The sequence below is a fragment of the Bos taurus genome, chromosome 6 (genome assembly GCF_002263795.3).
Source record: "Bos taurus isolate L1 Dominette 01449 registration number 42190680 breed Hereford chromosome 6, ARS-UCD2.0, whole genome shotgun sequence".
Classification (NCBI taxonomy): Eukaryota; Metazoa; Chordata; class Mammalia; order Artiodactyla; family Bovidae; genus Bos; species Bos taurus.
This window is the reverse complement of record NC_037333.1, coordinates 19,684,426-19,709,208: the sequence shown is the minus strand read 5'-3', so window position 1 is coordinate 19,709,208 and position 24,783 is coordinate 19,684,426. Positions and strand designations below refer to the sequence as shown.

At 40.4% G+C, this 24,783-nt stretch overlaps 1 protein-coding gene and 1 long non-coding RNA gene across 5 annotated transcripts in view; one reads left to right on the top strand and one right to left on the bottom strand.

Moving 5' to 3' along the window:
- PPA2 (inorganic pyrophosphatase 2) overlaps positions 1-463 on the bottom strand; it is a 96,874-nt gene extending 96,411 nt beyond the window's left edge. For 3 of the 4 annotated variants that reach the window (XM_005207659.4, XM_005207660.4, XM_024993417.2), the window contains exon 1: positions 258-450. In XM_005207659.4, the coding sequence (XP_005207716.1) occupies positions 258-438 (181 nt within the window). In that variant the 5' untranslated portion in view covers positions 439-450. 4 annotated transcript variants of the gene reach the window in all.
- A 30-nt stretch (positions 464-493) lies between these two features.
- Positions 494-19,084, top strand: LOC132345480 (uncharacterized). Its single transcript, XR_009494824.1, has 2 exons — positions 494-14,823; positions 15,349-19,084. It is a non-coding gene; the product is annotated as an uncharacterized lncRNA (long non-coding RNA).
- Positions 19,085-24,783: the final 5,699 nt, after the last annotated feature.

Genomic DNA, 24,783 nt, shown 5'->3' with positions numbered 1-24,783 from the left:
GCAGGTGACGCCGGTCCCGGCTCAGGGTGACCCAGCGCGGCCCCGCCTGTCGCCCTGCGTCTCTGCGCTCCGTGACTGGGGACCTGGCGGCTCCCTTCACAGGCAGCTCCCGCAGCTCGGCGCGGGCCCCCGCGTGAGGGAACGTGGCCTGGACCGCGCGGCGACCGCGCTGTGCCCGCCGGATGCAGGGATGGAGGCCACGCTCCCATCCCCAACCTCCGGTGCGACGCGCGGCGGGCCTCCCGCGAGCTACTTACTGAAAAAGAGGCGGTAATCGGGAGAGTGGGGCTGGCCGCGCTCCTCCGTGCGGTACAGGGCCATGGTCCGACGCGGCCCGGGCCCTGCGCTGGCTCCCCGCAGCAGGCGGGCGGAGGCAGCGGCGGCGGCGCCCACGGGCCAGGCCCAGCTGGTGCGCAGCAGTGGCAGCAGCGCGCGCATGGCGTAGACACTGGTTCGGCTTCGCGCGGGTGGTGCCGGGGGACCCGCCCGGCCGCGCGCCGGCGCCCCCTACCGCCCGGAGTGGGCACTCCCAGGCGGAGGTTTGGAACCCCGCCCCCGCCACGCTGGCGGTGGAGACTGCTCCTAGAAATTAGAGCGCCTGGCAAATTGGCAGGATTGCACAAGGGTACCCGCAGCGAGACCGAGGTTCAAGGCCCACCACCCTTGAGGAGCTCACTGCCACTTATTAATGTATACATGCATTCACTCGTTACTCACTCATCCAGACAGCATTTACTATCGTATTTATCATGCGTGTGTGCTAAGTCACTTCAGTCGTGTCCAACTCTTTGCGACCCCATGGACTGTAGCCTGCCAGGCTACACTGTCCATGGGATTTTCCAGGCAAGGATATTGGAGTGGGTTCCCGTTTCCTTCTCCAGGGGATCTTCCCGACAAGGATCGAACCTGTGTCTCTTATATCTCCTCCATTGGCAGGCAGGTTCTTTACCACTAGTGGCCACCCAGCCATAGTGACTAAATATTGACTGATTGCTCTGTCCCAAGCACCCTCTATATCCTGTCCAATGTAGGAGACAAGCATGCACACACATGAAAACATCACTGTGAGACATAATCAGGCCTCCTTATGAAGACTTGACATAACTTACAGACCCCCAAACGGTAACTTCCTCAAATGCCTTCTCCATGAAGCCCTTCCTACTTAATCCAAGTAGAGGTGATTCATCGTTCCTTTTTCTTACATTTTCTTTCCTACAGTGGCACCTGGTACTGTGCCTCCAATGTTTGTAAACTTACCATCTTCCCCATTTCATCGTGATATGCGCACTGAATTGTCTACATGCCAAGCACTTAAGATTTGAGATTTAGTACTTTTGAAGAATGGAGCATCCAACATGCCTTGCATAGATAATGGCTCCTTTGTTGTTGAGTTAAATTGTTCTTGGAACTCCTTCTCTACCAAACCTCTGCCATGAGCATATGAAATTCTAAGCTTAAGAGCATATGAAATTATCAGCTTTCCAGAAAAATTTATGGAAATATCATCTACAGGTACCATCTCTTTTTCATATTCTCCCCTCATCTCAGTCCAGATGGGTTCCTTCCTCCACCTTCACCAGGTTATCAGTGACTCATTGAATATAAAGGTCAATTCCCATAATAAATCAGAATGAGAGAATCCAGAAGAGAACATTAAATAAGGTACTTTTCCATTAGAAATTAAAACTTTAAAAGAAAATTAAATACTTCAGTTATTTAGTCTATAAAAGTGTAACAAGAAGACTAGTAATTTTATGTTCAACATAAACATAATATTGAAACAATATTGTATATCAGCTATACCTCAATACATTTTTAGTTAAAAAGAGAAGAGTAACAATTTTACAAGAGGCAAAAAAGTTCACTTACAATCTTTGCAAAAACTAAGTGAAATAGTTTTAATTAAAAGAGAAGCCATTTTAAAATAATAGTCTCTTAAACTACTATAATAAAAATTAGCTAATAAATGGAATGTTAAGTACAATGAATACATAAATTTATGAAAAATATAATTCTAACTTAAAATCCTGGCTCTCGCAAGATAAGACAAACATTTTTATGTATATTATGTTAATTACTAGTAATTAACTCAAAAGTACAGATCTGATTCAATTCAAACTAGTTAACCACTCTCTGTTCCATGGCTACAAACTACATCTTCTGGCTCTTAATGTTAGCAAGATAAAATAAGATGTTTAAAAACTGGTGCGAACAAGCTTTTACTCACAAAAATCTGAATGCAGAAATCCTACTAAGGTGACTCTATAGTCAGCATGTAGCTTAAATAGAGGGGATAATACTTACATGTCTAGCCAGTAGCCAGGATTTTGATCAACATCAGTATCTGGAGGTAAGTGATACAGGGCTCTCCTATATGAGGGAGCCACATTACTTCTATCCTGTTACACTGATGTGTTCCATCTCCAGTCCTAAGTTAACCCTTGTAGTTCAAAATGACTGCCACAGCTCCAAGCATCCCATCTTCATTCTACCTAGCAAGAAAGAAGAAAAAAAAAAGTAGGATGTGCTCTTTCCTTAACAACACATCCCAGATATTGCATATACCACATATATTTGCATCCCATTGAGCAGCACCTAGTTGACTGCCCATCAGTTCAGTTCAGTTCAGTTCAGTCGCTCAGTCGTGTCCGACTCTTTGCCACCCCATGAATCACAGCACGCCAGGCCTCCTTGTCCATCACCATCTCCCGGAGTTCACTCAAACTCACGTCCATTGAGTCGGTGATGCACTGACTATAAACTAGAAGTCCTTTTTCTGGATGATCAAAAGCCCAGCTAAAAATTAGGAACCATACTACTATGGAAAAAAAGGAAATTGGAGAACAACCAGCAGCCTGCCATAAATGTCATTTTCTTTTCCTATAGTTCAATTTTCCTTAGGTCTATGAGAAGTTTTACATATTTCTACTCCAGCTGTGAACAAGGTTCACATTCTTGGGTACCTGAGTTCTTTTAGCATCTCCAATTACTATTTCATGACAGTTAAAATTAGGAGACTGATCTACCCAAGTTCCCAAAAAGATCTCTAGGAGATACTGTCAGTAGACAGACTCCCTACTTAGGTAGTAGATCCTAAAGTGTTTCTGTCAACAGTAGTTGCTTTGTAATGTGTCATCTTGATCAGGTGAAAAACTGTATGGTGGACTCTCCCCTTAAAAAAGAGGGAAATTTCTTTTATATCAGAGTGGTAGTATGATTTGATTGTTTCCTCATATAGAAAAAAAAAGTGTAATTGTTCCATCAATCTTTGAAGTTCAGATGTTTCAACGAGACAAAATCCTATTGAGATAAAGTTGTGAGCTATTTTCCAATGATCCAGATACTCTTAGAAGAAGATCAGACATTCCAGATGTGTGATTCTTAGACATTATTGTTCTGTGGCATTCAAAACAGTGACCTTTTTTTTTTAAATTGAGGTATAGTTGCCATACAGTGTTATATAACTTTCCGGTACAGCATAACGAGTCACAATGTTTAAAGGTTATGTTCCATTTGTAGTCATTATAAATTATTGGCTAGATACGCTGTGTTGTGCAATATATCCTTGAACCTTATTTTACAGTAGTAGTTTGTACCTCTAAACTCCCTGCCCCTTTGCTGCCATTCCTTCCTTCCCCCTCCCCATTGGTAACCACGTATTTGTTCTCTGTATCTGTGGGTCTGTTTCTTTTATGCTACATTCACTAGTTCGTTGTATTCTTTTAGGTTCTAAATATCATACAGTATTTGTCTTTGTCTGATTCATTTCACTTAGCATAATACCCTCAAGTCTACTCATGATGTTACAAATGACAAAATTTCATTCTTTTTTTACGACTGAATAGAATCAAACAATGGCTTTCTTTTGAAAATGGCAAAAAGAATTTTCCCCAGAGAATTCTTCCTTAAATTAACACCATAAAGTTTCCTAATACCAAAAACACCAAAAAGTCTCCTAGAAGCCCTACCCAAGAAAGTATTATCCTACCTCCTTCATTGCTCTCAAATTTCCCTTCAGATATTCATTTAGCTACAGAATCTGTTTTTTCCCCCAAATTATCTCAGTTTAAAAACTAATGTCATTTTGTATATGACACAAAGTATTTTTGCATTTTTAATATGCTCATGGTATTTGAGTCTCTAATACTGTATCAGTCTGTGCCTACAACTCAATTCATTGTGATTCTCTGCAGGGGTCTCTACATACAGCTACCTCATAGATCACAAGCACTGGTGCCTGAGTATTTGAATATTGAAATATGTGTGATTTTATTACAAACTATTTTCCTTTACATCTTTTTTATATGAAAGTTGGGCATTACATTGACTTTTTAAAAAATTATCAGCATAGTAGGTTTTATTATCTATCAATTCCATTTCAAGAAAGTAAAGATGTTGCTACAAAAAGATTTCTTATTTAAAAGGAAGTTTAGTTTATCCATTCACCCATTAATAGTCATTTGGATTATTTCCATCTTTTGGCTGTTATATTACTGCTATAAATATTCATATGTAAGTTTCTGTGAAGACATGTTTTCATTTCTCCTGGGTCACAAGACAATTCTATTTTTAACTTTGAGAAACCACCAAACTGTTTTCCAAAGCAACTCTATCATTTTACATTCCCACAGCAATGTACAATTTTTCTACATCCTTGTCATAATTATTTCCTTCTTTAAAAATTATTATAGCCATCTTATTGGGCGTGTAGTGGTATCTCATTCTGGTTTTTATTTGTATTTCTTTAATGACCAATGAACATCTTTTCCTGTGTGGTTCTTTTTTGGGCTATTTGTATATCTTCTTTGGAAAAATGTCTGTTCAAGTTCATTACCCATTGTTTAATTAGATCATTTGTCTTTTTGTTGTTGAGTTGGATAAACAAGTTGAGGTATACCCATACAATGGATATTATTCAGCCATAAAAAGGAATGAAGTTCTGAATCATTCTACAACTTGGATAGGCATCAAAATCATCAAGGTTAAGTGAAAGACATCAGGTACAAAAGGTCATGTGTTGTATGATTCCTTCCATATGATATACCCAGAATAGGCAAATCCTTAGAGATATTTTGAAAAAAAGATTAGTAGTTTTCAGGAGATGGGGAGAGGGAAGAACAAGGAGTGAATACTTAAAGGGTAAGTGGTGTTCTTCTGGGGTATTAAAAACATTTGAAGCTAGAGAGATGGTTGGTTGCACAATATTTTGAGTGCAGGAGATGCCACTGAATTGTATGCTTTAAAAAGGTTTACTATATAGTATGTGAATTTCACCTAAATTTTTAAAAAGGGAAAAAGTTAGGTCTAGGAAGTTTGAAATAAATGTTTTATAGATGCCTAATCATTATTGTTTTATATACCCCATTAGCTGCCTGTAAGGCCTGTAAAACTCCTCAAAACAGTGTTTCTAAATGTATAAAATAAAACACATAGCTAAAAAGTAGACCAGTTACACTGAAATGTATTTACAAAAATACTGAAAAAACATTGTGAACTAACAATAGACATGCTTCCTCACTGAAGCATTAAGTGAAATGGAATTAATAACTATCATAATTTTGAAGTAATGATGGGTATAAATGATCTTCAGAGATGTCTGCAATATCAGGAAAATAATTTAATAATTATGTACCATTTCTATTGGGAAAAAAAATCATAGATAGTACTAACACTACTATAGGGCTTGTTGCCTACATTAATAAAGGCTAAATTTTAATCAAAGTAAGAGAAAATGAAAGCATAATCCTTATTTTTAATCCAAGCTCACTGACCCCCAAAATTCTACCTCAGAATCCCCAAAGGCAAACATCTAGTTAGGGGAAGGGACATCTATTATTTCCCCTTTGATCTTAGGAGTAATTTGGTAGAAGTGATTAAGAAGAGCTGAATAGAAGAATACAGGACAAAGGAAAAAAGTATGTTGGTGAATTGGATTCCTCTTTAAGATCGCTAAAACTGAAGAGCAGATAAGACATCTGTGTGTCCTCTATTTTTTTTCTATCCTATTTTATAAAAGATGTTGATCCAAGATTTGATGAAACAAATGGACCAAGAAGCAAACTCACCCAGCAAGTAGAGACATAATTGGTTGAAAGATAAGAAATTAGTTTTATTCCCCTTTGTCTGGAAAAAAAAAAAAAAATGTTGTTAGCATGTGGAAATCCTTTTCTGAATGATTGTATATATGTGAAAATAAGTCCGTGTCCTGAGGCCATTATACCTCTTAAAAATAGAAGATAATCAAGTTGTTTTTAACTAAGTCCCAGTGATATGCAGAATATATTTGGTATTAAGCTTTTGGTTTTTCTGGCTATCTACTAAATTGGATGTAATAAAATTTATCCATCATACAAGAATCATATGTGATTTAACTACACATTGTTAAATGGCATGAAAAAAATAGAAAGTTTTGCTTGATTAAGTATTGTTATTGCTTCTAGGCTAAAATAATCATGAGAAATTTCAGCCTCAAATGACACATTATAAGTCCCTCATAATATTATAAATCTAGTAATCATAGTAATACTCTAATCCAATTCAGGGGTGAGCTGCTATATTGGTAATAATAGGTCCTGAACAAAATCTAATGAGACAACCCATTTTCTCTGTCCCTTTTCTAGCTTTTCCCTTTAGGCCTTGAGCTGTGGGAATTAATTCTGTTTTTAAATGGCTTAACCATAGAACTTGCTTTTTTCCCTCTTTTATACTGTTCTAATTACATGGAATAAAGATTTTCCAATTGAATTCAGAAGAACCCTGGGTTCTAAAGGCAGTTCTTTGAAATAAATTTAAAATAACCCATTGCAAAAAAATATGGACAGGATTAGTTTATATCAAACCTAATGCTCATACCACAAAAGAATCTCAGGGTCCAATAAAAGAATGCAGAATGGTTTCACAATTTCAGCTGGTGAAGCTTATATTAGAAACTCAGTACCTGGAAAGTTTTCCATATTTGAGAAAGTTTTTAGAAAGAGAACTCATCCTTTCCCTCCCTCCTTTTTTCATCCCTTCTTTCACTGAACTAATATTTAACTAAAGATGTTTCATGTGTCAGGAACTATGATAGTAACTGGATATAGAATGATGAAAAATAGACTTATTATCCATATGGTGTTTAGAATCTGATGAAGAATTTGGGCATAAACAAATAATCACATAAACTTCTTGATAGGATTAAAAGCTGAGGTAAGTGCTATGAAAGAAAAGATAGGAAGCTGTGACAGAAAATAAGAGGGAAACTTGAATGAGGTTGAAGAACAGAGAAGACCTCAGTAAGGATATGACATTGTAGTTGATACCTAAAGGAGAGGTAGGAGATAGTCAGGGTAAAATGATATAGGAAGAGAACGTGCAAAGGTCCTGAGGCAATATGTGCCTGAGAAATATTTTCTGAGAAAGCATTTGCCACGACATATGAAATATATATATTTTTGGCAGGCCAGATTCTCCAGGAAGCAGAACCTGAAGACAGAATATTTGTTAGGAAGTACTTTTGGATTAATCCCTGTGAATGCAGGGGAAGGATTTAGGATTTGGCCAAGGGATAAGTTCACTGCATCACAGAGCCAAAGAACAACTCTGGTTGACCACACAGGGAGTTCTAGAGGTAAAATGGCCTGTCAGGATCATATCCTATTGGGCCAGAATGGCTGGACCTTTAAACCTTTCTTTCATCATGTCAGTCTTTGGCTATCAGTCACTGTGGTGAGGATGTGACTTTGGGCTATGTGGCTTTTCACTTCTGACACCATCCCAGAAGAAGCTGATAGCTGAAGGCTCTCTGCTAATAGTACTCCCTGCAGCTGAGACAACAAGCTCCTCCTTGAAAGGGGGATCTGGGCGACACATGTCCGTATCCATCCCAATATTCAATATTATGACGCGCTTTTACAAATCAATACAAGACAAATAACCCAATAACCAACAGAAGACAAAAGTAGGCAATTCACAGAAAAATCACATTATCAACAAATGTATAAAACAAGCTCAACCCCATTGTTAGCAACAAGAAAAATGCAAAATAGGATAAGAAGCCTTTGTGTTTTGTTGTGCGTTGCATTGGAAAGAGTTTAATGATGATGAAACCAATAATAGATGAAGGTGTAGTTAGTTCCACTGCTGCTCATCCTGGGATTTCTAAACAAAGGTCTCTCTCAATGTGATACAGTTTCCTCCATGAAGGAGCAAGCAACTCTGTTAGATAGTATACCGGAGTTTTCAGGGACCAAGCTGAATTTCCACACTGGGTTAGGGGGTGGGCAGAAATTAAACTGTTAAATGGACTGATACATGTAACTGTCCCCACAGTCCACAGGAAAAGCAAGCAGAAAATTTTATAGGAGTTCATCGTAAAAGCATCTCTATTTCTAGCCTTATATTCTGAGGTTCAGCTATTTTGGGGTGAGATATTCTAATTTGTGCTTGCCTAAAAAAGAACTTACCTGTGTTTTTGTTGTTCAGTCGCTCAGTTGTGTCCAATTCTTTGAGACCTCATCGACTGCAGCATACCTAGCTTCCCTGTCTTTCACCATCTGCCTGTATTTCAGTTCAGTTCAGTTCAGTTGCTCAGTCGTGTCCGACTCTTTGCAACCCCATGAATCGCAGCACACCAGGCCTCCCTGTCCATCACCAACTCCCAGAGTTCACCCAAACTCATGTCCATCGAGTCAATGATGCCATCCAGCCATCTCATCCTCTGTCGTTCCCTTCTCCTCCTTCCCCCAATCTTTCCCAGCATCAGGATGTTTTCCAATGAGTCAACTCTTCGCATGAGGTGGCCTAAGTATTGGAGTTTCAGCTTCAACATCAGTCCTTCCAATGAACACCCAGGACTGATTTAGGATGGACTGGTTGGATCTCCTTGCAGTCCAAAGGACTCTCAAGAGTCTTCTCCAACAGCACAGTTCAAAAGCATCAATTCTTCGACACTCAGCTTTCTTTACAGTCCAACTCTAACATCCAAGGGGTCTGATTAAGAGGCTACTGAAAGACTCCAAGAAAGATCCAATGGGAGCAGCGGGAGTGGCAACAAAAATGGCAGGACATGGGGGGCTTTCCTGTGGTCATGGAGTTAATAGGAAAGGTAGAAAAGCTGATATAGGAAAAAAATTCCAGGGTGGAGGAGAAAGAATAAATTCAGCACACAGAAAGAACAGTCTGAGAGAAAGGAGGACAAAGATGACCGGAAGTGGAGGGGGAAAAAGGAACTAAGAACCATGGCACTGAGGAAGAATGAGTTAAGGGTAAAATGGAAAAAAAAAGTTAGGAAAGTGAGTGGAGCTATAATTTGGAGGGCAAAAAATAGGAGTAGTGGTGGTTTAGTCTCTAAGTCGTGTCCGACTCTTGTGACCCCTTGTAGCCTGCCAGGCTCCTCTGTCCGTGGGATTCTCCAGGCAAGAATACTGGAATGGGTTGCCATTTCCTTCTCCAGGGAATCTTCCCAACCCAGGAATCTAACCCAGGTCTCCTGCATTGCAGGCGGATTCTTTACCGACTGAGCTACAAGTAGTGACCTGTATCTTTGAGCATCAGTTAAGAAAAGATAAAATGACTGTGCACTTTTTAAAAAACTAAATGTTATATCTTAAAAAATTTTTTTTGGATTTTTTAAAATAATTTTATTTTATTTTTAAACTTTACATCATTGTATTAGTTTTGCCAAATATCAAAATGAATCCGCCAAAGGTATACATGTGTTCCCCATCCTGAACCCTCCTCCCTCCTCCCTCCCCATACCATCCCTCTGGGTCGTCCCAGTGCACTAGCCCCAAGCATCCAGTATCGTGCATCGAACCTGGACTGGCAACTCGTTTCATACATGTTTCAATGCCATTCTCCCAGATCTTCCCACCCTCTCCCTCTCCCACAGAGTCCATAAGACTGTTCTATACATCAGTGTCTCTTTTGCTGTCTCGTACACAGGGTTATTGTTACCATCTTTCTAAATTCCATATATATGCGTTAGTATACTGTATTGGTGTTTTTCCTTCTGGCTTACTTCACTCTGTATAATAGGCTCCAGTTTCATCCACCTCATTAGGAAAACCAATATCTTCTATTATGTCTAAGCAGGTTTCAGTTTTTTCCTATTACTGAAAAATATCTCTTCTGTTACAAAATATATATCTGCTCAGTGGTACCTGGTGTAATACAGCACATTTGAACAGACATTTAGTTGAGGAAGATACTTCTGAAGCTAGTTTTTGTATATTTCTTACCTTCTAAGCTAGGTTCTAAAATATATTTTCTTCTCATAAAGACACTTAATATTGTATTCTTTAAGATAAAGAACTTTCCCACTGCAATCAAGATAAATAGTAATACCTCTAACACAAAGTAGAATTACTTAATTAACACAATTTTAATCAATAGGAGCTATAAATTTTGTGTTATAAGTTACCCTCAGCCCCATCTGGGTCTCAGGTTAGAAGCCCCTCAAGGAGAGATGGTCCTTGAGTTTAGGATCTGAACTCTCTAAGGATGTGGAGCAAGGCAGCAGCAATTATACATCCTATTCATGCTATGGAAATGAGCATCATTTATCAGAGCCATTCATGAATTCTACATTCCCCGGCCCTTTTCATATAAGACCAATCAGGGCTCATAACTTCCTCTCAGGCTAATGTAAAAATTATCCTCTTTCTCGGCTAGACCAGCCAGTGGTTCAATCAGCAATGGCCCGTGGGCTGTCTGAACTGTCTAGGACTGAGTTTGACCTTATCGAAGGAGAGGAAAGGGAAGTGGGGAAGTGAAGTTAAGTGGAGGCCTTTTCCATAAAGTCAAGCAGACCATAAGCCACCAAAAAAATCTCTGACTGCTGCTCACTACTTTCATGTTTGAGAAGAAATGAGTATGCAATGGTTTTTGGAGAACTTTTTAGGAGAGTATGCTATTAGCTAGACTGTTAGTCTGGTGCATGATTCTAGCATATTTACCTTTTAAAAGCTCTTACCCAATTTTACTATGTATACTTATAAAATATATCCATCCTATTATAACATATGTATAAATTATGTGGAATAAAATTTAATTATACAAAATTTTATTTTAAAATCCTTTTCTTAAAAAAACTTTGTATGTGCAAATAATATGAAAATTACCTAAGTAGTCTCATGGGACTCTTCTTGGCTGAATTTGGTATCTTGGCTGAATTTGGTATCAGAGTGCTGTCCACTTTATCACAGATACATGAGGTTTCCCTAGAGAAAACTATTACCATATGTCTTTAAGAAAGAAAATACCAGTAACTGATTAGCCCCATTTGCTGAAATCATTTTCCTTTTTATTCATTTTTACTTCAGTGACTAAGAAATAATTTATTTTTTGTAAGTAGAAAAGAAAAACCCATATAAGTAGTACTTAAAAATAAATTCCCATTCACCATCTTTAAGACCACAAAAAGGAAATAAACATATATAAATAAAAAATGACAAGGTAATTTAACCTTAAAGTGATGAATATGACTAAACTAAGATGCCTTTTGAATAACTTTTGGAAATCTATAGCTGGTTCTTACCTGTAAATTCAGTTATTTTACTTAATTCCTATTAGCTTTCATTTTCAACTCATCTTCAATAAAAGAGAAATTTCTCCATCTTAAAAATGATGCTTGAGTCTTTCTCCAGATACTAGACAAGAGAGATGATGAGGAAGCATTTAATCCTACTTTTAAGCAAATATTCAAATTAACATTTTCCCTTATTTGCAGCCATCATACAGTTATTTCAATTTCCCTGCCTTTGCTTGAAATATTCTCTGTAATCTTTTCTTAGAAATATCATCCAGAACAGGTTACCAGCCAATTTAAAAATATTAGTCTCATCATATCATAATGGTATCTCATTTTAGACCCCAAAATGTTATTACTCAGTGAAATCATAAGTCCTTTCCCTGCTTCAAATAACTCTCAGCTCTTACAAAAGTCAAATTATTTAGGACAAAATAATTGTCTTTGTTGAGAATATTCCCAAGACAATGTTTTAGGCACTGACGAAAAAGGACAAGAATATCCATAGATAATTGTCCTTTCAAATTTTCAAAACATCTTCAAGTCTTTCATCTCATTAATTCTTTATGACTTTCTTTAGGCATTATTAATCCCATGTAGAGGAAGAAACTGAATTCTGAAGAAGCCACTCAGTCACTCATTTGATAAATATTACGTGATGTCTATTACGGACCAACACTGGTAGATGAGAGAATATGTCTAAAGTTACAGATTCATTGTTGTGGTTGTCGTTCAGTTGCCCAGTCATATCCATTGTGACCCCATGGACTGCAGCATGCCAGACCTCCCTGTCCCTCACCATCTCCCAGAGTTTTCCCAAGTTCATGTCCATTGCATCGATGATGCCCTCCAGCCGTCTCCTCTGACGTTCTCTTCTTCTGCCGTCCTCTTCTTCTGCCCTCAATCTTTCCCAGCGTCAGGGACTTTTCCAGTGAGTCAGCTGTTTGCATCAGATGACCAAAATACTGGAGCTTCAGCTTCAGCATCAGTCCTTCCAGTGAATATTCAGGGTTGATTTCCCTTAAGATTGACAGGTTTGATCTCCTTGCTGTTCAAGGGACTTTCAGGAGTCTTCTCCAGCATCACAGTTTGAAGGCATCAATTCTTTGGTATTCTGCCTTCTTTATGGTGCAGCTCTCACAACCATATGTGACCACTGGGAAGACCATAGCCTTGACTACACAGACCTTTGTTGGCAGAGTAATGTCTCTGCTTTTCAACACTCTGTCTAGGTTTGTCATTGCTTTCCTGCCAGAAAGCCATTGTCTTCTGATTTCATGGCTGCAGTCACCATCCACAGTGATTTTGGAGCCCAGGAAGAGGAAATCTGTTTCTACTTACACCCTTTCCCCTTCTATTTGCCATGCAGTAATAGGGCCACATGCCATGATCTTAGTTTTTTTAAGTTAGTCTTCAGGTGGCTCTTTCACTCTCCCCCTTCACCCTTATCAAGAGGCTTTTTAGTTCCTCTTCGCTTTCTGCCCTTAGAGTGGTGGTATCTGCATATCTGAGGCTGTTGTTTCTCCCGCCTGTCTTGATTCCAGCTTGTGACTCATCCAGCCCAGACTTTCTCATGATATGCTCAGCCTACAGGTTAAACAAACATGGTGACAACAGACAGGCCTGTCGTGCTCCTTTCTCAATTTTGAACCAATCATTTGTTCCATACAGGGTTCTAACTGTTGCTTCTTGACCCAAAAACAGGTAAAACGGTCAGGCAGTCCCATCTCTCTAAGAGCTTTCCACAGTTTGTCATGATCCACACAGTCAAAGGCTTTAGAGTGAAACAGAGATAGATGCTTTTCTGAAATTCCCTTGCTTTCTCTATAATCCAGCAAATGTTGGCAATTTGATCTCTAGTTTCTCTTTCTTTGGGCTTTCCTTGTGGCTCAGCTGGTAAAGAATCCACTTGCAATGCAGGAGACCTGGGTTCGATCTCTGGGTTGGAAAGATCCCCTGGAGAAGGGAAACGCTACCCACTCCAGTATTTTGGCCTAGAGAATTCCATGGACTGTATAGTCCATGGGGTTGCAAAGAGTCGGACACGAATGAGCGACTTTCACTTCACTTCACTTCCTCTTCCTTTTCTAAACCCAGCTTGGACATCTGGAAGTTCTTAGTTCCCATAATGCTGAAGCCTAGAATGCAAGATTTTAAGCATGACCTCACTAGCATGGGAGATGAGTGCAGTTGTCCAATGGTTAGCACATTCTTTGGTACTACCCTTCTTGGGAATTGGGATGAGGATTGACCTTTTCCAGTTTTGTGGCCACTGCTGGGTCTTCCAGATTTGCTGACATAATGATGCAAAACCTTGATGGCATCTTCCTTTAGGGATTCAAATAGTTCTGCTGGATTTCATTGTATTCACTACCTTTATTAACAGCAGTGCTTCTTAAGGTCCACTTGACTTCCCACTCCAGAATGTCTGGCTCTAGGTGACTAACCACACCATTGTAGTAATCCAGTTCATTAAGATCTTTTTTTATACAGTTCTTCCATGTTTTCTTTCCATCTCATCTTGATCCCTTCAGCGTCTGCTAAGTCTCTACGATTTTATTCCTCTATTGTGCCCATCTTTGGGTGGAATGCTCCTTTGATGTTTGCTAAGAGCAAATATTCTAGCTCATGAAGTTAGACTTGGAAGGCAGTGTAACTTCCCTTTTGCCACTGTATTTTATTAGTTACAATTACACCACGGCTGGTCCATATTCAAAAGAAGGATAATGCTCTATTTCAACTTCATTTCTTGACAGGGAAGTAGGAAGCTTCTAGAGCATGTGGGGTAAGAGATGTTGGTGATTTTTATATTTTGGAATATGTTATCTGCCACAGGCATTATGATAAAGCAGAAAATTGGACTTCTGTTGTAGTTCTTGCTTGTCACTTGCTATGAATGTGTATCCACTTCTGCAATGGATACACATTCATAGTAATGTGTATCGTAGCTTGGTACCCGCCTGTCAAGAAGTGAAGTTGAAATAGAGGATTATCTTTCCTTTGAATGTGGACCAGCCGTGATGTAGTTGTAACTACTAGAAAACAGTGGCAAAACTGAAATTATTTTGCCTTTCAGTGATAACTTCATGAGCTAGAATATTTGTTCTTCAAGGCTTTTATTTAAAGTAAGCAGTCCACGATGCCTGAGACTATGCTATAAGGAACCCAAACTAACTCTTGTAAAAAGACTCCATGGTCAGGCCATGAGGGCAAGATATCCAGCTAGCTGCCATCAGCTTCATCACTCCCTCTGTCCAACCCTAGTCATCATATGACTGCAACTGCACAGGACTCCTTGAGCCGGAATCATTCAGGTGAGCCTTTTCTGAGTTCCTGATCCAGAGTAATAGTTAACCAGAATACTATCACTTGAAAATCCAAAATAGTTGTGTTAACTGTCTGCATGGTAGATTGCATGAAATCTTCCAAACTCTTTACCCTCCTCTGTGTCCATGCCATCTCCCATGTGTCTTTGCAGTTTTCTCGAGGCAGACTATATTTGACCACTCCTTGATGGTGGGTTCAGCTACATCAGCATCTCCAACCTTTTTGGCACCAAGGACCAGTTTCATGGAAGACAATTTTTCCATGAACTGGTTGGGGATGGGGTGGTTTCAGGATTATTGAAGCACATCACATTTATTGTGCATTTTATTTCTATTTTTATTACTTCAGCTCCACCTCAGATCATCAGGCATTAGATCTTGAAGGTCAGAAATCCCTGAGTCACATGACTTCTTTTGGTTGAAAGGATATTAACAGATGTAACACAAATAGAGGCATACAATGAGATTTTGTGTCTTGTTTGCTTATTGTGTCTCTTTCGTGTCCATGAGAAGACTATCCTTTGGTTACAACCAGTCCACTGGTCCAAGGAAAATGAGTGAATGTGGACTGAAGCTAACCCAACTGAGCTGAGCCTAGATCAGCTGGCCCTCTGCCTACCTGCAAAAGCATGAAAAATAAGGTACTGTTGTTTTAAGTCATGGAGTTTTGGGGTGATTTGTTTTGCAGTGATGGTTAACTGATACACCAACCTTCTTTGGAAAATGTATATCCTTTTAAGACAAGCAAAAAAGAAAGATGCATATTAATATGTGCCTATTTTAATTTGTTCTTTAAAAAAACCAACCTTCTGAGACCCACTTCTAAAACAGTCTTGTGTTTTAGGAGACGATAAACATGGGCTCATGACTCAAGCAGGCCAGTCAGAGTCCTTCCCTGAGATTGTTAAAACGGGAGCAGTAAATTGAGTTAGACAAGATAGGAGAAGACAGTGGCACCCCACTCCAGTACTCTTGCCTGGCAAATCCCATGGACGGAGGAGCCTGGTAGGCTGCAATCCATGGGGTCGCTAGGAGTCGGACACAACTGAGCGACTTTACTTTCACTTTTCACTTTCATACATTGGAGAAGGAAATGGCAACTCACTCCAGTGTTCTTGCCTAGAGAATCCCAGGGATGGGGGAGCCTGGTGGGCTTCCATCTCTGGGGTCGCACAGAGTCAGACACGACTGAAGTGACTCAGCAGCAGCAGCAGCAACAGACAAGGCTGTGGTCCGTGTGATCAGATTGGCTAGTTTTCTGTGATTATGGTTTCAGTGTGTCTGCCCTCTGATGCCCTCTTGCAACACCTACTGTCTTACTTAGGTTTCTCTTACCTTGAACGTGGGGTATCTCTTCATGTCTGCTCCAGCAAAGCGCAGCTGCTGCTTCTTACCTTGGACGAAGGGTATCTCCTCATGGCCGCCCCTTCTGACCTTGAAGATGGAGTAGCTCCTCTCGGCCCTCCTGTGCCCGTGTAGCCACCACTCCTTGGACGTGGGGTTGCTCCTCTTGGCCGCTGCCCCTGACCTCAGGCATGGGGTAGCTCCTCTCGGCTGCTGCCCCTGACCTTGGATGTGGGGTAGCTCCTCTCCACCACCCCTGTGTGGAGGCAGCCTGGCACTCTCAGTCGCTGCCCCTGACCTTGGATGAGGAGTAGCTCCTCTTGGCCACACTTCTGCGTGGTCCATCGCAGCTGGTGCGTAATGCTCAAAATTCTCCAAGCCAGGCTTCAGCAGTACGTGAACCGTGAACTTCCAGATGTTCAAGCTTTGGTTTTAGAAAAGGCAGAGGAACCAGAGATCAAATTGCCAACATCCGCTGGATCATGGAAAAAGCAAGAGAGTTCCAGAAAAACATCTGCTTCTGCTTTATTGACTATGCAAAAGCCTTTGACTGTGTGGATCACAATCAACTGTGGAAAATTCTGAAAGAGATGGGAATACCAGACCACCTGGCCTGCCTCTTGAGAAACCTATATGCAGGTCAGGAAGCAACAGTTAGAACTGGACATGGAACAACAAACTGGTTACAAATAGAAAAAGGAGTACGTCAAGGCTGTATATTGTCACTCTGCTTATTTAACTTATATGCAGAGTACAACATGAGAAATGCTGGACTGGAAGAAGCACAAGCTGGAATCAAGATTGCCAGGAGAAATATCATTAACCTCAAATATGCAGATGACACCACCCTTATGGCAGAAAGTGAAGAGGAACTAAAAAGCCTCTTGATGAAAGTGAAAGAGGAGAGTAAAAAAGTTGGCTTAAAGCTCAACATTCAGAAAACGAAGATCATGGCATCCGGTCCCATCACTTCATGGGAAATAGATGGGAAAACAGTGGAAACAGTGTCAGACTTTATTTTTCTGGGCTCCAAGATCACTGCAGATGGTGATTGCAGCCATGAAATTAAAAGATGCTTACTCCTTGGAAGGAAAGTTATGACCAACCTAGATAGCATATTGAAAAGCAGAGATATTACTTTGCCAACAAAGGTCTGTCTAGTCAAGGCTATGGCTTTCCCAGTGGTAATGTATGGATGTGAGAGTTGGACTGTGAAGAAAGCTGAGTGCCGAAGAATTGATGCTTTTGAACTGTGGTGTTGGAGAAGACTCTTGAGAGTCCCTTGGACTGCAAGGAGATCCAACCAGTCCATCCTAAAGGAGATCAGTCCTGATGTTCACTGGAAGGACTGATGCTGAAGCTGAAACTCCCGTACTTTGGCCATCTCATGCAAAGAGTTGACTCATTGGAAAAGACTCTGATGCTGGGAGGGATTGGGGGCAGGAGGAGAAGGATGGGATGCCTGGATGGCATCACCGACTCGATGGACATGAGTTTGAGTGAACTCTGGGAGTTGGTGATGGACAGGGAGGCCTGGTGTGCTGTGATTCATGGGGTCGCAAAGAGTTGGATACAACTGAGCAACTGAACTGAACTGAACTGAAGTAATAAATATATGAGTACACAGCCATATCCCTTCATATGGCACAATATGAAGAAACATGTCTGCAACAGTGAATAAAAGAAACATCAAGAGGCAGAAATCAGTCTTTATGGCATTTGAATCCTTCATTCTAGTTATTGAAATTCCTAGAGTTGGTCTAATCCCTGCCTTTCTAAAAGGTTCAATCTTGTATTGGGCCTGGGAGTTTCATTGGTACCTTGCCATCACATCCTCTTTATTACTCTAGTTTTAGTTACATTTCTGTCGCTTGCAATAAGTAGCTGTCATTGATTCAAACAAGCAGTATGAGGGTTCAGAGTGTTCACAAGCCCAAACTCTGTCCCCTGTCACACTTCTATTAGCCTCAGTGAAATCAGGAATCATGCCCACATATCTAACCACCTGCACTGTCTAATCTAACATGAATCCTAAGGCCTCTTGTCTATAATCAGCTCCTTATCTCAGAAATGGGAATGATTTGCCTTCTGAGTTGCTTTTCCCTGGATAGTGCTGAACTCATTCTTCATTTCAACCCTTTCACCACTTCGTTGTTTCGGGACTTTAATTATTTCAAAGAGTTCTCAAGATGATGTGTAGTTTTCCAAAAGCTTATGTTCACTGTGGTCCAAATTTTTGTGTCTCCGCTAAATTCATATGTTGAAAACCTAATGCCTGGTATCATCATATTAGGAAATGGGGCCTTTGGGAGGTGATTAGGTCATGAGTGTGAAGCCCTCATAAATGGGGCTAATAAAATGACTCTGGAGAGCTCCCTGTCCCCTCCCACCACGTGAAGACACAGTAAGAAGCCGCTGGCTATGAACCAGGAAGAGGACCCTCACTTGCTGTGCCTTGATCTTGGACTTCCCCACCTCCAGAACTATGAGAGACAAATGTCTGTTGTTTATCAGCCACCCAGGCTGCGGTATTTTGCTACACAACCCAAGCAGACTAAGACACCAATCATCACCAAAAACACAACTAATAGATAAGCATTTATCTCCTCAAAAATCTGAGCAATTGTTTGATTTTTGTTTCTCAGCCAGGAGTGCCTTGGGAAGAAAATAAATGTTTATATTTTCTTTCCAGAGCCCCAAGCCTGTCTGAGGAACCCACTGACCAAGGATAAAGGAAATCATTTGTCCTCAGTCTCTGCAACTCTACTTGTAGGGCATTTGACTTATTTTGTAGAAAGGGGTGGAGGATGAAGGAGGTAGAGACAGAGAATTACATCTGTATCAGATTTAGTTCCCCAAATAGGAACTGGTTGGTGCCTTCCAACAACTCTTTTTTTTTTTTTTTCCAATCTGAAAGATGGGGATGTTATCTTCCTTATTGATTTCTACTAATCAGGAAAATTCTGGAGGCAGGGAGAGGAAGTTACCAATATTTATTAACATTAGGTCTTTTCATTCTGGCTACTTATGGCTGAGTAAGTAGCCATAATTCATGAGTGATTAATAACATTGCTCCAAAGGAGACTGATTTTTCAAACTATGTTCCATAAAGCCTTGTTTTATATTTCCCTGCAGGAGTCTCTCAACTTTTTGCACATTTATAATGATCTTTTCTCCTTTCTGTTGATGTGCGATCAAGAACCTGATGTGCATCTTTCAGCATCACATTACTGAAAATCAGCCTCTTTGTTGTAGGGCTTACTATCCCCAGAGGAGACATTTAGGGACCAGATTCTTGGTGCTTCAAACAGTGTCTGACACATGGTAGACTAAAAAAAAAAAAAAGCAATGATTGAATTTAATGTTTTAAAACCATATATGGTTCTTAATATCAAAAGAAGCCCAAAGGAGAGAAAGCAGGGGTGTCTATGGCTTGTTTCGGAGTCAATAGTAAGAGCTTACAGTGAACGGTGTCGGATTTGTGATCTCCAAAGAAGAAGATTTAATTTCGGGACCAGGGATCAGGATTGATCACTCAAGAGCTTTTGTAGAGCAGAGTTTTATTAAAGTATAAAAAGGACAGAGAAAGGTTCTGACATATACATCAGAAGCAGGATGGAGAGTGTCCCCCTGCTTGTCTTTTGCAAGCTGTTTAATGTCTGTTAGAAAGTATTAATCAGATAAGAGAGACACCTCAAGGCTGATGGAGTCTCACCAGGCCCCTCTCCCACAACATTCATTTTTGAGATAGGATGGCATGAGGTGTGTCTTCCCCATCCATAAAACAATTGATATGAATACTGGTTTATTGACCTATTATCAGCCCAAGGTTTGAGAAAAGAAAAAAAGTTAGTCTTAGATGGAACCATTTTGAAGAAAGGCAAATTCCAAAGCAAATAAATAGTTTCATTAACATAGCTTAAGAAAAACATTTCCATAGAAAAACCTCCTTTTAATTTTGTACAGAAAAGAAGAAAAAAAAACCTGACACTTGTAGTTTGTTTCCTCCTGCTGCTTAAGGGAGAGGTAAAAAAATGTCTGGCAGAAAGCGAAGAACTAAAGAGCCTCTTGATGAAAGTGAAAGAGGAGAGTGAAAAAGTTGGCTTAAAACTCAACATTCAGAAAACTAAGATCATGGCATCCGGTCCCATCACTTCATGGCAAATAGATGGAGAAACAGTGGAAACAGTGACAGGCTTTATTTTCTTGGGCTCCAAAAACACTGTAGATGGTGACTGCAGCCGTGAAATTGAAAGATGCTTGCTCCTTGGAAGAAAAGGTATGACCAACCTAGTGAAGTGAAGTGAAGTTGCTCAGTCCTGTCCGACTCTTTGCGACCCCATGGACCATAGCCTACCAGGCTGCTCAGTCCATGGAATTTTCCAGGCAAGAGTACTGGAGTGCGTTGTCATTTAACAGAGACATTACTTTGCCAACAAATGTCCGTCTAGTCAAGGCTATGGTTTTTCCAGTGGTCATGTATGGATGTGAGAGTTGGACCCTAAAGAAAGCTGAGCGCCGAAGAATTGATGCTTTTGAACTGTGGTGTTGGAGAAGACTCTTGAGAGTCCCTTGGACTGCAAGGAGATCCAACCAGTCCATCCTAAAGGAAATCAGTCCTGAATATTCACTGGGAGGACTGATGCTGAAGGTGAAACTCCAATAATTTGGCCACCTGATGCGAAAAACTGACTCACTTGAAAATCTTTCCCGGATGCTGGGAAAGATTGAGGGCAGGAGGAGAAGGGGACAACAGAGGATGAGATGGCTGGATGGCATCACCAACTCAATGGACATGAGTTTGAGCAAACTCCGGGAGTTGGTGATGGACAGGGAGGCCTGGCGTGCTGCAGTCCATGGTGTCACAGAGAGTCAGACACGACTGAGTGACTGACCTGAACTGCACTGAAAAAATGTCTGACACTTGCAGCCTATATTCTCCATTTGGAGACTGCTGGCCTTCCTGCCTGTTACTCTCTCAATAGGATTCAGTTTCTTGAGTCACAGACCCATTTCAGAATCTGGTGAAAGCTATAGGCCCTTTCCCCCACCAAGCACATCATATAAAGTTTGCTTAAAATTTCGGGTCGTCCACTGACCTAAGTGTGTGTGGCCTTTGTGTTAAGACTTTCTGTTAAAGCAGAATACTACATATTATGGGAAAATATTCATAATCATTGGGGAATGACTTTGTGGCTAATTTGTGCTCAGATAACATCATCAAGGAGAATGCAATGGCACCCCACTCCAGTACTCTTGCCTGGGAAATCCCATGGGCGGAGGAGCCTGGTAGGCTACAGTCCATGGGGTCGCTAAGAGTTGGACACGACTGAGCAACTTCACTTTCACTTTTCACTTTCATGCATTGGAGAAGGAAATGGCAACCCACTCCAGTGTTCTTGCCTGGAGAATCCCAGGGATGGGGGAGCCTGGTGGGCTGCTGTCTATGGGGTTGCACAGAGTTGGACACGAGTAAAGCAACTTAGCAGCAGCAGCAGCAGCAGCAGCAACATCATCAATTCTTCAGAGCTTATTGTTATGATTTAATTGAACTAAGTACTCTTTGCACAGTCATTTAAAAAAGAAAAAGAGTCTTCTGTATTGGGCATTGAGCAAAAAAGAGGATTATAGAAAGGTTATAATACCTCCTCCCTATGTATTTTCATTCTCTGTTCCAATTTAGACGATTTTTAGCATATCCACATCCTCAGGGCAGATATGGTCATCAACATATATGATGTTAATGACCTTCCAGTAACACAACTTTACCATCTGAATCTGAACATTTATATGGACTGTGCCCCTTATTATTTTAAGGGTAGGATGAGATGAAGAGAACAAGATATTTCATAGAGGAAAATCCCTAATATACCCACTGACATCTGCTTTGTCCTTCTTTATTTAAAGTTCAATAAGCCTAATCAATACATACACACTTTTAGGGCTTCCCTGGTGGCTCAGTGGTAAATAATCTGCCTGCCATTGCAGGAGACACAGGTTCAATCCCTGATTCAGGAAGATCCCACATACCACAGAGCAACTAAACCAGTGCATCACAACTATTGACCCTCTGCTCTAGAGCCTGCAAAATGCAACTCCTGAGCCCACACCACAACTCCTGAAGCCTGTGCATCCTAGAGCCTGTGCTCTGCAAAAAGAGAAGCCACCACGACGAGAAGCCTGTGCTCATCAACTTCAGAGTAGCCCCTGCTCTCTGCAAATAGAGAAAGCCTGCACAGCAAGGAAGACCCAACACAGCCAAAAATAACAAATAAAATTATATTTAAAAAATAGTCTTTAGTTTCATGCTTTGGAATGTCTCTGTCTCCTGAGAACCAGGAAGGAAATAAGATGATCTAGAATTACATTCACAGAAGTTTAAAACTCAAGAGTATAAGTCATCTAACCTGATATTTTGGCTTCACAAGTGAAAAAATGTAAGACACAGAGAGGTTAAAGTAACCTTTCCAAGATCTCTACAACTTTTCCAAGTTCTCCATAACAGATTCTTCACTCTCCCCTTGTTAGAAAATTATTCATTCACATAACATTATCAGGTGTCATTGTAACTCCTCCCAATAGAGTGGGTGAGAGTATATTTTTTCCACCTCATTGATGTTGGCCTTGGCTGCGTGACTTGCCAATAAAATATTAGTATTAGCTTAAACTTTAAATATGTTTGTCTAATTTGGTTTGTCTTCTTGCACTCTTGGCATTTCATCATTAGAAGTTGATAGGCAGCTGCTGAACCCAGATGATGACAACATGTGGTACACAGATGGAGTGCAGAGTCCAATCAAGCTGAACCAAAAGCATCATCATGTCTAAGATCAGATGAACGGCAGCCAGCCAGAGAGTGTGAGTGTGTGCATGCTCAGTCATGTCTAACTCTTTACAGCCCCCAAGAACTGTAGCTCACCAGGCTCCGCTGTCTAAGGCATTTTCCAGGCAAGACTGTTGCAGTGGGTTGCCATTTCCTACTTCATGGGACCTTCCCGGCACAGGGATCGAACCTGCATTTCTCACATTGGTAAGCAGATTCTTTACCACTGCGCCACCTGGGAAGCCAGACCCCAACATGCAGATTCATAAACAAGAACTGTCTTTGTTATTTTAAGCCCCTGAGAAGTGGAGGACTATATGTTATACAGTACTATCATAGTGAAAAAGCAGGTTGCTGCTGCTGCTGCTAAGTCGCTTCAGTCATGTCGGACTCTGTGCGACCCCAGAGACGGCAGCCCACCAGACTCCCCCGTCCCTGGGATTCTCCAGGCAAGAACACTGGAGTGGGTGAAAAAGCAAGTTAATAGTCTCCTAAAAGATTAGCCAAGGTACAATATTCAAATATTTTTTTTTTCAAATTGTTAATTGTAATTCAATTTGCATGCATATAATAGAAAAACTCATATAACAATGGCTTAATCAAAATTGAATTTTACTTCTCTCAGTTAATGCAGTCTAGAGTCAGGCAATTCACACTAATAGCTTAGTGATTCTCTGAGGTCATTAGGCTTTTCCTGTGCATGGCTCTGCCATCCTTAGGATATGGCCCTTGTCTTAATGCCCCAAATTGCTAGGACAGCTTCTGTATCAAAGACTCAGGAAGAAGAATGGGAATAAAAGGGACAATACATGTTTACTCTTTCAAGGAGAATTCCTACAATTTCCACAAAAATCTCTGCTAAGATTTTATTGGCCAGAACTAAATCAAATGACCATACCTGGATGCAAAGGAGATTGAAATATAGACTTTCCCTAAACAACAATGTACCAAGCAAAAATTACAGGATTCTATTACCAAAAGGGAAGGGAGAATAGATACTTTGAGGCAACGAACAGTATCTGTCATAGTGGACAAATATTTATTGCCCTATAAGAAGTGTCCAATAAATGTTTGGTGAATGACTGACTAAAATGTTAATTAATTTTCATGACCTAAATCACCAAAAGGGGAAAAAAATAATTCAGATTTGATTATATACTTCATTTAAAATTTGTTTTCTTGTAAACATGATGTTTTTCTATGCATTATAAAAGTTTGCAATTCCATTCAGCCAATAGTACTGGGGATTACAATGTGAAAAATCATTGTGCTTGGACTGTTAGAATCCAGACAAGAAGAAGACACAATCCCAAGCTGCATGAAAGTCTGACTTTAGAGGAAGGTATTGTGGGACAGCCATTGAGTTTACAAGCAGTATGGGACCCTTTCCTACCATAAAACTGTTTTCTATCTCAGGGGTCTCCTTTTGGTCTCACTTTCTGAGGACTTTCTCTAGTGTCACTGAAGCCTATTCAGCTCATTAGTGGTAAAACCCAGAATGTCCTGGAATTTAATTCTTTGTGTTTGTAAAGGGGTTGTTTTATGCATTGCAGGATTATTCTGTTTATCACTATGTTTAACCAAAGAGATTGAGTTATTCAAAAGCCTTCATTTTATAATAGATATTCTAAAGTTAAAAATTAAAAATTAATGGAAGTACAGGCACATGAAAAGATGCTCAACATTGCTAACTATTAGAGAAATGAAAATCAAAACCACAATGAAATATCACCTCACACCCATCAGAATGGCTACCACCAAAAAGTCTACACATAACAAAT